Raw genomic sequence first — 17,320 nt, 5'->3', positions numbered from 1 at the left:
TCTCTGCTGTCATCTTCCCAAGGATGTGAAACTGAACCTGTGGGCTTAGCGATGTAGCTCAATGGCAGAGTGATGGAGGAAGGTCATTGGTTAAGTAATAAAGAAACTGCTTGGCCTCATAGGTTAAAACACAGGTGGGAGGAGTAAACAGAACAGAATGCTGGGAGGAAGAAGAGGAAGTGAGCTCAGAGACGCCATGCTCCCCTCTCCTGGGTCGGAGCTTCATCGCGTGTGCCTCAGATATATGACACTCCCACATCAGCAGAGGGCTTGCCCAGCATACCTGAGACCCTGGCTCAACTTTAGTGCCTTAAAAATAAACAAATACAAACAAAATAAAAAGTAATACAACAGGGGGCTAGAGAGATGACTCAGTGGTCAAGAGTACCGGCTGCTTTTAGCGGAGGACCTAGTTTCAGTTCCTAGCACCCACATGGCTGTTCATGACTGTAACTCTAATTCTAGGGGATCTGATGCCCCCTTCTGGCCTCTGTGGGCACTAGGCATACATACAGTACACAGATATGCAGGCAAAACACCCATATGCATAAAGAAAAACAACTAACTACAACAGAATGTGTTGCCTTCCACAGAAAAACTAGTCTTTGCCCCTAATTTCTCCATTTCTTTTCCTGGGAAGAGGAAGCTTCCAGGTAGCCTTTGACCTGTCTTGGGGAAGCACACACTGGCTGCAGCCTTTGTCCCCTAGCACTGTGACACTCCAGCGCACGCAGTAACCCTCTCTGAGACTGCTGTGGCTGCTTCCTGAGGAAACCATCCCTCCAGGAGAAAGAGAACACTGGCTAGCGAGGCGTGGTGGCACACACCTTTAATTCCAGCACTCAGGAGGCACAGGCAGGTGGATCTCTGAGTTTGAGGCCAGCCTGGTCTACAGAGTGAGTTCCAAGAGGACAACAAGGGCTACACAGAGAAACCCTGTCTTGAAAAAAATCAAGGTAGGGGCACTGCCTACTGGTGTCAAGAGGCTGGAGGGAGATGCTTAGGAAGAATGGATTTTATCAGAGGATTCTATTTCCATTCCCAGGGAAACATTCTCCAGTCTTGCATAGCCTCTCTCAGCCTGGCATTTGGGACATCCCAGCACCCCCACCCAACCCCATATTCTGACGGGAAATACAAAAGGAAATGACACAGTAGGCTCCAGTCCCTTGTGTAACAACCACTGAGCGCAGCCCAGCTAACTTTTTGTCACTGTCGCGTTTAGTGGACTGCCATGCACTACCCCTGTCAGCATCAATGCTAAGCATTTCACAGGCTTAGTTCTTGACTCTCCACACCCTCTGAAAGACATCTTTGCACTTGGCCAAGGTCACCGGGTTAATGGGGGGGGGGCTGCAACTGGAAGCAGGTTTAGTAGCCTTCTTGCCAACCTGAGGTCCCTCCTACAAACTTCTTATGCTTGAAAACCACCTTCATGATTATTTGTCCTACGCACGCTTGTTCAAGACGATGCCCCCCCTCGGTGAAAGAGCCACTCCCAGTGGTTCCAAGGATGGGCTCTGGAGCCACAGCCCCTGAGTGAGACTCTCCTGTCTCCTGATAACTGTGCGACCTTCCTGAGCCTCAGTTTCCTTCTCAGAAAACAGTACTTTGTCCCTTGACTATTTCACGTGAGTTGTGTGTCCTATGCATGTCTGACACACGGTTAAAAACAGTCCACAGTGATGCCTGGTTGGCCAGTACTTGCCCCATCTCTGAACTGCAAGTGACCGTGAACGTATTTTGGCCATTGGAATGAGCAGAGCTGTAAGGTGTGGACTGTTCCAGGTAGCCGCATGGTGACCTGTTTTCAGCCCACCACAATCTCCCTTTCCATCTGCTGTGATGACAGCAATATTCCAAACAGGGGCTCCTCTATGGCTCAGTTCCCCGGGGAAGGAATCTCAAACTGGTAGCATGGAGGAGAAATAAGCATTATTGTCTTGTCTGGCCTATAGAGACCCAGAACAAGCTCTGTGGATGCTAAGATCTAACAGTCATTTATCATGTCTTACTCCTTTTTTTAAACATAAAACCCCATCACTTCCACAAATGAACAAGGAAAAAGCACCAACCACCATCCGAAGTAATCACGCTATAATTAAAACAAGTCCCCTGCATTCTCTTACTCCCCAGGGCGTCTGTATTCGTATAACTGTTCTATGAACACAACCCATGGTCCAGGAAGTGCTAGCTAAGGGAGCTTGGAAAGCCAGCCACGGAAAGCCTTGGGGTTAGCCCAGACCTCTGCCCTTGCCAGTCAGAGCCAAGTCTATCACCATACCTCTGCAGGGCCCTGCCCCATTGCCCCTTACCTCTGCAGATGGTGCCGTTCTCCACAGCTTCGAAGCCTGCCTTGCACGTGCAGCGGCCGATGGGCACCAGCCATTCACCGTCCCCGTTACAGTAGAGTTTGATGGGCACGTCCACTTCCTCCGCATTGGGGATGCAGCTGCCCCGAGCAGCCACCAGGGAAGTGCTCTCGGCCCCCGACAATGTCTCCTGGAAGATGGCACCATTTTGGATGATTCTGGGACACTTTCGGTAGAATACACGCACAGCAATGAGGGACATACAGCCCCCGTAGTCCTGGAAGGCCAGGTAGAAACCGTTGCGGGACACGGGACCAAAGCTTCGCACCTCGGTGTTGATTTTCATGACGCGGCCACCCAGATCCACCTGGGAGAAACTTTCGTCCGCTGCAATGGTGTCTACCTTCACCCATGGGTTCTCCATCCAGTTGGGGAAGGTCTTGGTGGCTAAGTCAAAGTCAGCCTCATAGTAGTAAAGGTTAAAGGTCTCCTTGCAGGAGCCGGGCACGCTGGGAATGCTGCTGCAGTCACGTACTGAGAACTTCATCTCCACGTGGATGCGGTGGGCGCCACGGCGCCGGATGAATTTGGTCCGCAGCCAGTTGTTCTGGCTTGACTCAAAGACATTGCACACCTGGTATGTGCGGATAGTGTTCATGTTCTCATCGTAGCCACTCACCTCTTCCCACTGCGGGCGAAACACCAGTCAGACGGGGAAAGTAGCCCTCGGCCACAGCAAAGACCCCATCTGAAGTGGGGGGAAGGGACGAATGTGGACTCTGCTTTGGGGACCCCTCCAGTCTGATGATGGAGAGACGTTTCCATCTGATGAGGGGAGACACGGCCTCAACTTTAGAGAATTCCCCAGCCTAAGAGTGCCACACCAATTTGACGGTGAGAGGTACCATACCCTCTCTTGGTATTTATCCCCTAGTCCTCACGGGATATGTGGCTCTGACCTCAGGGTTTGCTAGCAGGCAGGGACTTGAAAGGGGCCCACAAGGAAGGAGTGCTTTCTGATACAAGGAGACAGCTTCATGCATGGGGATGGAGGGTGGGGGCACAGGGACAGGACACTGGGAAGATGGGGGATGGGCACATATGACTACTACTTGCTTGGTGGAGGAGAGGAGACAGAGCCTCTGCCACCCTCAAGAGTTCCCTGTCAGTGAGGGAGATACTATCTTTGCCGTCTTGAGACTCCCAGTCTATGAAGGAAGATGGCCTATACCCTTACTGGTCGAGGATCACGGGGAAGCCAACAGCAGCTTCCCTCAGAGGCTTGCCCCGCCTGAACTCTCCTCTGGGAATTGGTGCCTGCTGGTACCTGGAAGGAGCTAACCGCCTTCCCTGTCTGGAGAAGGAGCTCAGAAACCTCCCTGAGACCCTTCCTGAGCCATTACTAACTAGCAAGACCCTCTAAGTCTCCGTGCTGGGTGGGCCGGATTGCCTGTGAGCAGAGTATGAGAGCCAGTCATTTCTGCAGACTCAGGCAAAGATCATCTCCATGGCTGGGCCTCTCCGTGTCCAATTCTGGGACTCTTTCAAATGCCCTTTATTCATTCCCTCCCTGTGGTGCTGAGGATAGAAGGAGGGACTTGCACACACCCCACAAATACTCTGCCACTGTACAGTTCCAGCTCTCACACCCTCAAACATCCGGGCCTGTTCCAGCACCTGTCCACAGCCTTCTGTGTTTGCATTTACTGACACGCCCTGGGGACAAGGAACACTCAGCCTTCTAGGTCTGGTCTCCCCAAAGGATTGGAGTGCTGACTAAGGCCACTTCCTTCTCTTCCTCTGTGCTCCCTGGGTTAGGGCTGGTCCTCCCACCAGGCCCGGCCCGAGGCTAATGCCGGCACAGTGTCTCATTCTTTGGCATGATTCTCACACTTAGCATGTGAGCTCCATTTTGCACAAGGGGGAGATGAGACCAAACAGGTGAGGCCACCTAACTCAAGTCACAGAGTCTTGGTCCTGTTCCCAGGCTTGCCCATGTTTCCTCGGACTAAGCACTGTTAACATGTTGCATGAGCCTGGGCAATCCCTCTCCCTTCTCTGGGCCTTGATTTTCCCATTTGTCAAATGGGACCATGGGGATGGCAGATGACCATGGAGATGTCAGTGATCCTTGAACCATCCTGTGCAGGACTTGGAGGGAGCGAAATGCTGTGAAAGGTACAAGCACAGGGGAAGCCAGAACCAGGGCTTGCTGGCCCAGCCTCTACCTCAATGGCGACTCTGAATCTCCCTACATCACATTTAATTTTTTTTTTCCTTTTGGTGGCACCATGTGACAAAGTCAGCCCCTTGTTACAACCGCTGCTCTTCCTCAGAACTTAATTAGAGCACTTAATTAGAGCACTCTGCCTTTCTCCCCTCTCTCTAATTAACATGCGGAGGCCCTGCAGCCCAAACACCCCAAATAATTGCGTCCGGGGGCCCTGCAGCCCAGCCTGGCCTCATTACTGGCAGGGTGGGGCCGTGGGCCCAGCAGTCTTCGCAGATGGAAAATTGGTGACAAGAAAGAGCCACAGAAAGAAGCCTGACCCTGGGGCCCTGCCTATTGAGAGCAAGGCCTGAGGGGGACGGGTATGGATCCCTAGGGCTGCAGCTGAGTCCCCTTGGAAGACTAGAGTGGGAAGCGGGGGGATGGGCTGTAGAGTCCAGGGCCTCCCCAGAGACCATGGGAGGGTGAACGGTAAAATTGATGGTGATGATGGTGATGATGATGATGATTACAGCTGCTCTCTCTCAGGGGCCAGCCCATGACAGCCTCTGTGTTATGCTCTGGGGGAAGCCTTTGGTAACAGTGGTGAAGGCCACTGTTTCACAGGTAAAGAAAGCAGAGTTAGACAGGCAAAGGGCTACCCACGGACTCAGCTGACAGGTGGAATTGGGACAGCGTAGGGAGAGACACTGACAGGTGGAACTGGGGCAATGCTAGCAGGAGAAGGCCTATCTAGCCTCATCTTCCTCTCAGGGTACTTGGGGCAGACATGGGCTCAGACCCTACCTGAGGGATACGATAAGAACTCAGGGAAGGGCTGGGGATGTAGATCAGCTGCTAGGCGCATGCCCAGCAGGCCCAGGACCCTGGGTTCCACTTCTAGCACGGAACAGAACCGACCGTGGTGGTGCACACCAGTTTTCACAACATCCAGGAGGAAGAGGCAGGAGGAGCAGAAGTTCAATGTCACCCCTCGTTACACAGCTAAGTTTGCAGCCTGTGCTACATGAGACCCTTTCTCAAAACAAACATAAGAGAACCCAGGGATGTTCACTCGGGGGATCCTTGTGTTATAGAGATCCAGAGTTGGGGTGGCGAGGACTGATACAAACCTGAGCCCCAGCTGAGGTGCAGCTCAGTGGTAGAATATAATTATGAGGCCCTGGGTCTGATTCCTAAGCACCAGAAACCAAACCACAATCAAACCACCATGAACCCCTTCATGTGAAGTTGTCAGGCCCCGGCAGGTGGCTGCATCTCTGAGCTTCTGTATTGGAGATGACATGTAAAAGGTGTGGTCTCTAACCCAGAACAAAATCTCATGCGGTATACTTCCCTCTTCTGAAATGGGTGCCGTGTGAGGACCTACTTCTCAGCCCCCCCTGGGGAATTCTACAGGATGAAGGCCAAAGTGTCCACATGTTGTCATGGGAACGGGTACTCGACCAAGGGTGGGTGGGATGGGGTGGGTGAGATGTGAGAGGAGAGGGGCTGGGATATGAGGGGATGTGCAAGGAATCAGTAGACTCTGGGGCATGCTGGGAGCCAGCCAAGCAGGGTTTGAGGGACGAGAACTCACCCCTGATGGGGGATGCACCATCCAGCCCAGCTCAGCCGTCGCCGTGGTAGAATCCATCAGTGTTTCTGTGGGAAGAGCAAAGAGTCACCACCCGCCCCACCTCCCAGTGCTGTCAGTTACTCTGCAGACCCTGGGACCCCACCCTTTAAGGTTCTTCCTTACAGCCACTTGTCCTATAAACCCAGCCTCCCTGCTCCACATTCCCCCTTACTCCAAACGCCTAGCCAACCGTTAGAGCCCATTTTTCTGCTGTATTCCTCTCTCTGCGGTCATCCCCGCTCCCAGCTAACCACATCTCAGCAACCCAGGAACTATCTTGCTCCATCTTTCCTGATAGAGGGTCTTTTTCTTTCTTTTTTCTTTCATTTATCCTTCCTTCCTTCCTTCCTTCCTTCCGGTTCTAGTTAGTTTTTTTTCCTGTGTAGCCTTGGCTATCCTGGAACTTGCCTTGTAGACCAGGCTGGCCTCGAACCCAGAGATCTGCCTGCCTCTGCTTCCCAAGTTCTGGGATTAAAAGTATGAGCCACCACCACGTAGCCTGGTGGAGGATCTTAATCTAGGGTTCTCTCTTCAATGTTTCAGAAAATCCACCACCGATCCCTCAAATTTTTACATCAAAATTCAACCATTTATTTGCTTTCCAGTTTATCTCAAAGGTTCAGACACTGGAATGACAGCCGTGGCGGGGGGGGGGGGGGGTGTCTCTCTTCAACCTCTGGAGATCCATCATTTGCCTGACTGGCCTCGGGACATAGGCCATGTTGGCACCCTCTGTCTCATCCTGGAGTCTCCCCTCCAGGGTTCAGTCCCAGGATGAGACTCTGAAGAGGAGAGTTAAGGATAGACCTCAGAGTGTGCTTGCCACTTGCTCTCTGGGGTTCCAGAAGACTCAAACCAGTGTCAGAACCAGTAGCTGGTGGGGGAAAAAAAACCACCCATCTTAAAGTGAAAGAGATCCATGGGCCCTGGAGATCCCGTTAATCCCAGGTCGGAGTCAGTATCCTTCCCTTCTAGTCCTTTCCTACCAAGGGCTGTCAAAACTGAGCTGAATTAAAGCACATGGAATGGATCTACACAGATGCTTTCAAACACTCATTCAACAAATCTATCTTAATGTCCATTACATACCAGGCACTGGCCTATACTGTGGGACCATGGTCTTGTACCCTGTAAAGATTTGTCACTTGTACTGGTTTAATAAAAAGCTGATTGGCCAGTGGTCCAGCAGGAAGTATAGGCAGGGTGACCAGACTAGAATAATTCTGGGGAAGAAGAAAGGCTCTGTCTACAGTTGTCACCCAGATGTAGAGAATGCAAGCTGAGAATGCCCCACTGATAAAATGTACCAAGCCATGTGGTTGACAGAGACAAGGATTATGGGCTAATATAAGTTATAAGAATTAATAAAAAGCCTGAGCTAAGAGGCCAACCAGTTTATAATTAATGGAGGCCTCTGTGTGTTTCTTTGGGACTGAATGGCTGCAGGACTGGGTGGGACAGAAACCTCTGTCGACAGGCCTAGGTACCACAAGAGAGAAAAAAATGACTCAACCGCAGGGAGGCCAGTGAGATGACTCAGCAGATAAAGGTGCTTGTTGAACGACCTGAGTTCAAGCCCTAGAACCCACATGAAGGTGGAAGCAGAGAGCCAACTCCATAAAATTGTCCTCCAACAGGTACATGCATGTAGAGGCATAGGTTAGCCCCGTCATGCACATATGTGTACATACACATACTAAGTAATTATTTATTTAAAAAAAGACCTACAACAGAGCAGTTTATAGACTAGAGATAGAGAGGAGGATGAGTAAAATGACTGTGAGGGAATAGGCAGAGAGCTCTAACTCACGGCTCCACACCATCTACGACAGGGGACATACTACTACATACCACCTAGGACAGGGGACATACTACTACATACCACCCAGGACAGGAGACATACTACTACATACCACCTATGACAGGAGACATACTACTACATACCACCTAGGACAGGGGACATACTACTACATACCACCTACGACAGGAGACATACTACTACATACCACCCAGGACAGGAGACATACTACTACATACCACCCATGACAGGGGATATACTACTACATACCACCTACGACAGGAGACATACTACTACATACCACCTACGACAGGAGACATACTACTACATACCACCCATGACAGGGGACATACTACTACATACCACCTACGACAGGAGACATACTACTACATACCACCTACATCAGGGGACATACTACTACATACCACCTACGACAGGGGACATACTACTACATACCACCTACGACAGGGGACATACTACTACATACCACCTAGGACAGGAGACATACTACTACATACCACCTAGGACAGGGGACATACTACTACATACCACCTAGGACAGGGGACATACTACTACATACCACCTACATCAGGGGACATACTACTACATACCACCTACGACAGGGGACATACTACTACATACCACCTACATCAGGGGACATACTACTACATACCACCCAGGACAGAGGACATACTACTACATACCACCCAGGACAGGAGACATACTACCACACTCCAATTCTGTGCCCAGAATAGGCATCATTATTCAGTACCCACATCTCTGTATCCAGTGCAGGCATCACTAATCAATCTCTATACTCTGTGGCCACTAATCATTTCCTCTGCAAAGTTCCAGGAAAGGAAAAACAGACCAGCTGAGGTGCTTGCCTGATCTGGCCTAGTAGCCCCACTGTAGAGAGAGGGCATCTGGACCAGTGGGAGAGGACTGTACAAGAGTTGGTGAGGGACTGGGACACACAGCCGTCCTGCCTCTTAACCGTTGACATTCTAGGCACTTGGTCTATGCGAGATGCGCCAGGCTAGGGAGGGTCCAAATGGGAGGGGATGAGGGTGTGAACTATGACAGGGCGCTGGCTATGGAGGGTGGGAAAGGGAGGAGTGTCTGGGCGGAGGTGACCCCAGCCAGACCTCTGAGCTGACAAGAGAGGCTGCAGAAGAGAGCCTCATGACCGCCCGGGGCTCGAGTTTGTGGTCACTGTGTCCTTTTGCGCTTGAGAGGGGGTAATTGGGGGGAGGGTGCCAGTGACAGTGGGAGCCAGTGCCAAGGGCATCCTTTTGATGGCAAATTGGGGGGAAGTTCCATTGTGCAGCTCTGGAGCTGAAAGAAGGTTCCTTTTCACACTCGAATGCTACAGATTCTTCTTCCTGGAGAGAACAAGGGCTGAACTTTTAACCTGTTTTCTCTCATCGGACTCAGCCAGAGACGCGCCAAGCTGGGCTCTCAGCCTGGACCCTGTAAGCAGCTGCTGGGGGCAGGGAGAAGGGAGCCTCTCCTGGGACAGAGTGGGGTCGAATGGGAGGCCAGCCCGCCAAGCAGGTGGCCCCACCCCTTGGCTAGATTCCTGGGCTGACCCCAAGGAAAAAGCACTAGAAGATTCTATGGCTTAGAGGAGAAGGAGCTGGGAAGTGACGATGTAAGCTCGGACCCAGGAGGGTACAAATGACCCTCCACGAAGCACACTGTAAAAGTTGGGGCTTAAATATGACTCCCCAGAAGTCCTGGACACTGTTCTTCTTCCACCACTGGCCAAGTAGAGTGGGAACCTTCTAGAAAAACAAATAGGAGGGTGGCTGCATCCCAGGAAAGAACCAGAAGGGAGTAAAAGGTGCAGACAGGGTCCAAGTGGAGCCCTGACCTGCTCTTTCTTCACCTGGCTTTGCCTTAAACCAGCTTTCTAGAAACTGTGGCCCCCTAGGCTCTGACATGAGGGGACATATGGCTGTTCTCCCCCAAACCCACCTTGGTTTTTTTAATTCTAGTATCTCTTTCTACCCTTTGCCTGTGCAAAGGGAAGTGAGCAGCAAAGGGACTATGACTTTGTGTGTGTGTGTGTGTGTGTGTGTGTGTGTGTGTGTGTGTGTGTGAGAGAGAGAGAGAGAGAGAGAGAGAGAGAGAGAGAGGATTTCACCCCAACTGAATTAGCACTCAGTACAGAACCAGCAAGAAGACTCCATTGAGAAAAATAGCTGCCACCAAGCCTGATGACCTGAGTTTGAGCCCCAGGGCCCACATGACAGAAAGAGAAAACTGACTCCCGCGAGTTGCCTTCTGACTCCATATACATACTGTGGCATGTGTTTATGTATATCACGTGCACACTAAATAAAAAAGTTTAAATGTAATATCTAAAAAAAAGAAGAACTCACTATATTATCCAGATTGGCTTAGAATTTGCAATCTTCCTGCCTCTGACAAGTGTATGCCACCGTGCTTGGCTGAGACCTCAATTTTAACATAGGTTCTCTCTTATGCTGGCTAGCCTTACAATTTTGTTCTCTCTGTGTGTCCTTCTCTCTCTCTCTCTCTCTCTCTCTCTCTCTCTCTCTTTCCCTCTCCTCTCTCTCTCATTAAACCCAGGGCTTTGCACATGCTAGGCAAGCACTCTACCACTAAGTTATATTCTTAGCCTTTTTTATATTTTCAAAGGTTTTGTGATAGTTTCCCAGGCTGGCCTTGAACTTGAAATCCTCTTGCCTTGGGTTCCCGAGGAGCTGGGATTATTGGCATGTGGAACCAAACCTTGCTAAACTTGAGTCTTTCAAAGCTCCATTTCCTTCACCTGAATTTCTTCTGGGTATGGACAGGGGGTAACCACGAGGGGAACAAGTCAGCCATGGCCCATACACTGTAGGTCCTCGAGGCATAAGCGCTGACCATTGCCTTCGGTGTAGCACGGACTCCCAGGCCCACCCAGTACCATACACACTCACCACTCATGAGCTGACCTCTTAGATAAAACACAGGGGGGTTCAAAGGACTCCAGAGCAGTCTGCCCAGCTCTCTGGCTCAGAGAGATGACAAGAGACGACAAACATCTCGCGAGCATCAGACCTCACTGGATGGCCACAGCCTCCAAGGACCCCTTCCTGTTCCATCTGAGGCTGCTTTCCTGGAGCACCCCAGCTTCTTTGTTCTAAAGCTGTCAGAGAAGCCAGGCTCCATGCCCTGAAAATCTGGAAATCATAGTTCTTGCCTCAGGCAACCGGGTGGGCTCAGGAAAACAACTCTAAATTCTTTCGCGAGCACTTCCTCTCATGGTACCCTACACAGCTCTCTAATCCCGAAGTCTGCCAAGGGAGAGCAAACTAAAGTTCACTGAGACCCCATTAAGACCCAGAAGCCAGGCAGGCTCACGGGCAGGCCTTAATCTCAGCATTTGGGAGGAAGAATGGGAGTTCAAGGCCACCCTCAGCTATATAACGAGTTCCAGGCTAGCCCGAGACCCTGTTTTGTTCAAAACAACAGCAGGCCAGGGAGATAATGCAGTGGTAAGGGTTTTTGCTACCAAACCTGACACCCTGAATTCAATCCCTGGGACACACATGGTAGAAGGAGATAACCAGTTCCCAGTTGTCCCGTGACCTCCACATGTGGGTCACAGCACACACACACTCTCACACAGAACACAAACAAATACAATGAGAAAACCACTGAAAACAAAACAGCCAAAAACTCGCTCACATACACACAACGCCAAGAGGTGCTCGGCATATTACCATTTCACAAAGAGGAAAACCGAGGACGGCAAGGACTTAGGAACCCGCCAGGTTGCCCATCTGTCCTGCTGCCCTGGAGGAGCATGGGCTGTGTGGCACAGTCTGACCCACAACTCCTCACACGCACTGCTCCGTCTGAGCCTCTCCCCTCTGTGTGGCCTTCACCTGCTGCAGCGATATTCCCGAGTCAGGTCACCTCCAAGGAAAGCCCTAATGAACCCTCACCCAACAGCGCTGCAGCTCAAGGTGTTGAGAGGACCCAGGGCTCACCAGAGTCCTTGCCTTGTTTGCCACCCCTCTCATGAGCCTGTCCATCCCTGAAGGGTGGGTGCCACGTCCCTGGGACCCAGGACAGACTTGGCGCGTGGGACATCCCCTCATCCCACTTGCTGGAATCTGTACCATCAGCCTTGCAAGTTGGAACCTGTCGTGTAGACAGGACTTTGGCCTTCCTACCTCCAACCTGAGCGTGGACTGAGATGATTCATTTACTTTTTTTTCTTTCCAATTGACTTTTTTTCTTAAGTGCATTTTAAAGAGGAAAAAAATACCTCATTATAAATGGAAAAATCAGTATCGCTGACGTTAGGAGGAAGAAACTAAATATAAGGACTACAATTGCCAATGTCCGCCTGTGGGTCACTTCACACCACCTCACTACACACTCTGGGGGTCATTGGGTTCCCTCGGTCTCCCTCACCCTCCTGCGTATAGTGACGATGGCAATCCCTCATCCAGGGAGACACTGCACACAGATAATTAATCGCCACATGGATGTGGCAAGGACCACAGCTCAGAATATGTGAGGTGTGTGCTGTGAGTTGTGGGAGGTGAGTTTGGGAGGATGGGGGCGGAAGTGCCAAGTTGTGGGGCCATCTTCCTGGAGGAAGATAAATGTGAAAGAGGCTTGGAATCCAGTTAGGAGGGGGCCAGCCAATTCTGGGTGGGTGTTCATAGTTTGTTTTCTGTTGCTACAGTAAAAACTGACCAAAACTAACCTTGTGTGTTATGGAATAATCTTTTTGTACACTGTGAAGATGTGTCTTTGCCAAGGTGCCTTCTGATTGGTTCAGTCAAAGAGCTGACTGGCCAATATCTAGGCAGGTAGAGGTTAGGCGGGACTTGCAGACAAAATGAGAGCTCAGGGAAGGAGGGCAGAGTCGCCAGCCAGTCACATAGGAAGCAGGAGATTAACACGCCGTGCTGAACCAAAGGTACTGCCACGTGGTAGAGCGCAGATAAGAAATATGGGTTAATTTAAAATGTAAGAGCTAGTTAGCAATAAGCCTAAGCTACCAGTTGAGCATTTATAATTAATAATAAGTCTTTGTGTGGTTATTTGTGGAGCCATGACGAAAAACTCCACCTACACTTGTGGAAGAAAGGTTATATTTGGCTTACAGGTTACAGTTCATCACCAAGAGAAGCCAGGTAGGAACTCAAGACAGGAACCTGAAGACTGGAACTAAGTATGCTCACGGAAGAATGCTACTAACAGGCTTGGCCAGGATGGCACCGCCCACAGTGGGCTAGGCCCTCCCATTTCAATCAGCAGTCAAGAAAATGCCCCCACCGACACGCCTACAGTCCAATTGATGGGGGCAATTCCTCAACTAAGACTCTCTCTTCCTGAGTATGACTAGGTTTGTGTCAGGTTAACAAAAACTGTGATAGTGGGCCAGGTGGAGGGACACCAGAGGCAGAGGCAAGGAGGCGAGGAAGAACTTGGCTGGTGGGAGCTGGCTGAGACGGAGCCTGCTGGGGGACACTGGTGGGAGAGGATCTCTGAGAGCTGGGCCTGGGTTGGAGCAGGGCTGCCTGTTAAAGGGCAGCAGCTTGCCAAGCCCCTGCCCTGGACCATGACCAGCAGCCGACATCCTCAGCAGCCTCGCCAATGTCACCTGCTCAGCTCCTGTTTGACACAGCTGTCCTTCTGCCCCCACCTCGCCTGGTAACCAGGAAGACCAGTTACCAGGCCTTGGGTGAAGCACCATCAGAAACAAAAGGACAACAATAAAGACCCCAACGGAGTGCTGAGGAAAGCGAGGCCACACAAATGCTCAGCCATCAGGCAAAAACTGGAACCAGAGTGTGTTTCCTCTGGAGAAAACAAGGTTTGGGCCACGGGAGTGGCTTTGGCCCCGGCTCTGCTGTACCGCACCCCCTCTGCTTCCTGGAGACTGCACAGAAGAAAGCAATCAGGGGGCCCTGATTGCACAGGCTGGGGAGGCCCGCCGGCCCCTCCGGCTACGTGTGAATGAGCAGTATGCATTTCAGAAATATTTGAGCTAAAAGGGGAGACACACTGAAGTCGTTAGCATCAGGCCGATGGGAGGTGGCTGCACGGGGCCCCCTGCTCACAGGCTGGGGTAGATGTGTGCCCCCTGCTCCTCAACCCACCTTGTCAGCACTGCCCAAGCCCATGCTGGTCTGGAACTCTCTAGGGTCACGTACGCTGTTCATCTGCACTAACGTGTATAAGTCCTAAGGACATCAGGAGGGAGTATTCATTAGGTACTGACGGTGTATTTAAAGGTTGGTCAAGTCTTTCAGTGCCATTTCAGGCTCCTGACAACTTACAGGGGCCATGCCCTGGGAGCCTACTTTACAGATGAGGAAGCTGATGTCAGAGATGGGAAAATAAGCACACTAGGATGTGGGTACACTTCTGTTCATCTCCACATCTGTGTTATTTCTAAGATGCCAGGATTGTAGCCACAAAAATGAGACAACACAGAAGAAGAAAAAAAATCACTAATGCTTGGGGGGAGGGAGGAAGAGGGAGAGAGGGAGAGAGAGAGAGGGAGGGGGGAGAGGGAGAGAGAGGGAGAGAGGGAGGGAGAAGGAGAGAGGGAGAGGGAGAGGGAAAGAGGGAAGGGGAGAGAAGGAGAGAGGGAGATATGCATTCTCTCTATCTGAGTGGGCAGGAGGTAGGAGGCACAGACGGCCCAGGTAGATCCTTGGCTCCAGGACTTTCTAACGTGATTGCTGGGAAGTAGTCTCTCCTCTCTGGACCTCATTTTTCACATCTATCCAATGGATCATTGTAATGTTAGTGATGTGATGTCTCCTGAAGCCCTCGCTGTTTTCGAGATCAAGTCTCACCAAACCCTGGCTGGCCTTAAACTCACTATGTAGCCCTGAGCTACCTCCCAAGCCCTGGGACTGCAGACAAGTGCCATCATGCCTAGCTTTATATGGTGCTAAGAACTGAAACCAGGGCTTGGTGCATTCTAGGCAAGCACCCTCCCAGTTGAACCCTTGGAGCCCTCATCTTGAGGTCGACATCTGCCTGTTCACTATAAGCCCAGCAGTGAGAGCCTGGCACTGGCGGATACACTGAGTCTGTGCAGGGCAGAGAGGTGACAAATCTAAAGTCCACATTCCATCACCTAACACCCCACAGTGTCCCACGACTACCAGATAGGGTCCTAGCTCACCCAGCAATAAGCACACCCCATGCCCCTGCCACTCAGGTTAGTTAGTTACCCCACAGGCCATCTTTTCCACTCGCAAGGGCCCAGTTACCCCGTTTGCAGAAGACACTATGCTTCTCTGAGACTTGATGACTTGACTTTTCCAGAATGTTCTCCCTGGAATGCGTGGCCCTTCCTGCTCTGTTGGCTTGGCTCATTCTCCTCCTTCCTGGCAGCTGTCCTTGGCTGCTCCCCCTCTGGCTAGGGTAGGAGCAGAGTCACAGCAAATACTGATTCCTGCAGCCTGTGCCAAGGACTTCGATGCAGAAACCGACCCACGGGTCCCTGCCTCAAGGAGCACCCAGACTCATGCCCGGCAGATGAACTCACGGCAGGGAGAAGCAGCGGGCGTGGCTGATCCAGGCTGGAAAAGTGGGTCACACGTGGGGAAATCAGCTCTGGATACGAAATTGGAGTCAGGAACGGCATCTCGGAGGAAGAAGCGACTGGAAGGGGTGGAGAGGGCTCAGCAGAATGAAGACATAGGTGGGACGGCACTGGGGCATTCGGGACACCGGTAAAATAGATGGCCAGCCTGCAGTGGGCTTGGGGTACACATCGCCACAGTAGAGCCATGTACGCAGAGGCTAGAATGGAGAGGACCTTGAACGCAGGTCTGAGGAGATTGGATTTTATTCATAGGTATCAGGGAGTCATGGAGAATGCCTGGAGAGGGTAGTAATGTGGTCTGTCCTAAGATCTACTAGGTAATAGAGCAACTCTGGTGTAAGAAATGAACCAGAGTTGAAATCCAGCTGTGGCAAGGCTTGGGGTTGAAGATGAGTGGTCCCCTGGTAGCAGTACCCAGGGGCCTTTGCTCCAGGTCCTTACAGCCAGAGTCGCCATGTGACATGTACTGCCCTGTACCCTGCCCACAGCTCCTGCTGTACCTGCCTCCATTGGTGGGGCTGAGGTGACTTGAAACTAGGCCCGGAAGGCATTGTACGACCTGGTGAGGAGCCAGGCATAGCCATGAGTGGTTGGGAGCCAGAACACTCTTTCCACGGCCCAACCAAAGAATTCCAAAAGGATGCGAAGAGCCTGGAAGTAAATTCAAGGCCAACAACAGGCTGGTCTCTTCTCTGAGCCTTGATTTTTCTCATCTATAAAATGGGGATGAATAAAGCCTTGCTCTATGTCCCTCACACCATGGCTTTGAGGAACTGAGGGTATGTGGAGTGCAAAGTCTATTGGTTTGTTTTCTCACCTTCTTTTTGAAACAGGGTCGTGCTATGGAGCCCAGGCTGGCCTTGAACTTGATAAATATCTGGGTTATCTCCAAACTTATGATCCTCTGGCTTCAGCTTCATGAGTGCTAGGAATACTAGCCTGGCTTGCATTGGGTAACATGCCAAGAACTGGGCCATATGGAATCCGCAGGGAAGACAGCGAATGCCTGAGAAGGCCACCGCTAGCGGGCACTTCAGTAGTATCATCTCACTGTTATCCCAGAACAAACTTACAGGGAAACTGAGGCACAGAGAGATGAAGGACTCCCATAAGATTGACAAGAGGCAAGAAAAACTTTGGCCTTTCTGGGTCCAATCCCAGAAGCCACCAGGTCACCCGGCCTCACAAAAGGGATAGGGAATCATTCCCTCCACCAGAGCCCTCAGTGCCAGGCCCTCACTCTGGAAGCTGGTATTGTCATCTCCCATGATAGAAATGAGAAGACAGAACCTGGAGAGTCCCAGAGACCCACCTATTGTTACACACCCAAAAAGAAGCAGACCTGGGATCTGAACCCAGGTCAGCCTGCACAGCCTTCCAGAGACCTCTCTTCTGTGTTGAGAGCGGGAGGGAGGGTCGTTGGCCAAGGGTAAGGCCTGTTGTGGGATGATGCTGGAGAAATCCTGAGCCAGCTCCTGGAAGGTTCTGATTTCCTAGTGTGAAACCTGCCAGCAGGCATCGTGCTGTTTTCCCGGCTTCGCCGGCTTGGCCCTTCAGCTCAAGGAAAGGGGACCCCACTAATGTAAAATCCTTATGCAGCACTCTGCACCCTTCCCTGTCACGCTGCTCCTGGCCCTTGCCTGCCTGGAGAATGCTTGTGTTTTCTCAGGCCCGGGTGGAGGAGTCCCTGTGACGCCAGCTCCAGCACCATGTCCCCAGCCTGCCTGCCGCTGGCCTGGGCATCCGCCAGCGCCGGCTG

General features: G+C 51.5%; 1 protein-coding gene across 5 annotated transcripts in view; it reads right to left on the bottom strand.

The window, feature by feature from the left end:
* The window catches only part of Ephb2 (EPH receptor B2), a 181,571-nt gene that overhangs the window by 111,500 nt on the left and 52,751 nt on the right, over nucleotides 1-17,320 (bottom strand). For all 5 annotated transcript variants that reach the window (XM_041651220.1, XM_041651221.1, XM_041651217.1 and 2 more), the window contains exons 2-3: nucleotides 6,122-6,186; nucleotides 2,316-3,000 (exon numbers count right to left, since the gene is read on the bottom strand). In XM_041651220.1, the coding sequence (XP_041507154.1) occupies nucleotides 2,316-3,000; nucleotides 6,122-6,186 (750 nt within the window). The remainder of the gene's footprint in view (nucleotides 1-2,315; nucleotides 3,001-6,121; nucleotides 6,187-17,320) is intronic.

This window comes from Microtus oregoni, unplaced genomic scaffold (assembly GCF_018167655.1).
Source record: "Microtus oregoni isolate MIOR12 unplaced genomic scaffold, Mior012 000005F_ref0000423, whole genome shotgun sequence".
Classification (NCBI taxonomy): Eukaryota; Metazoa; Chordata; class Mammalia; order Rodentia; family Cricetidae; genus Microtus; species Microtus oregoni.
This window is presented reverse-complemented; position numbering and strand designations above follow the sequence as displayed.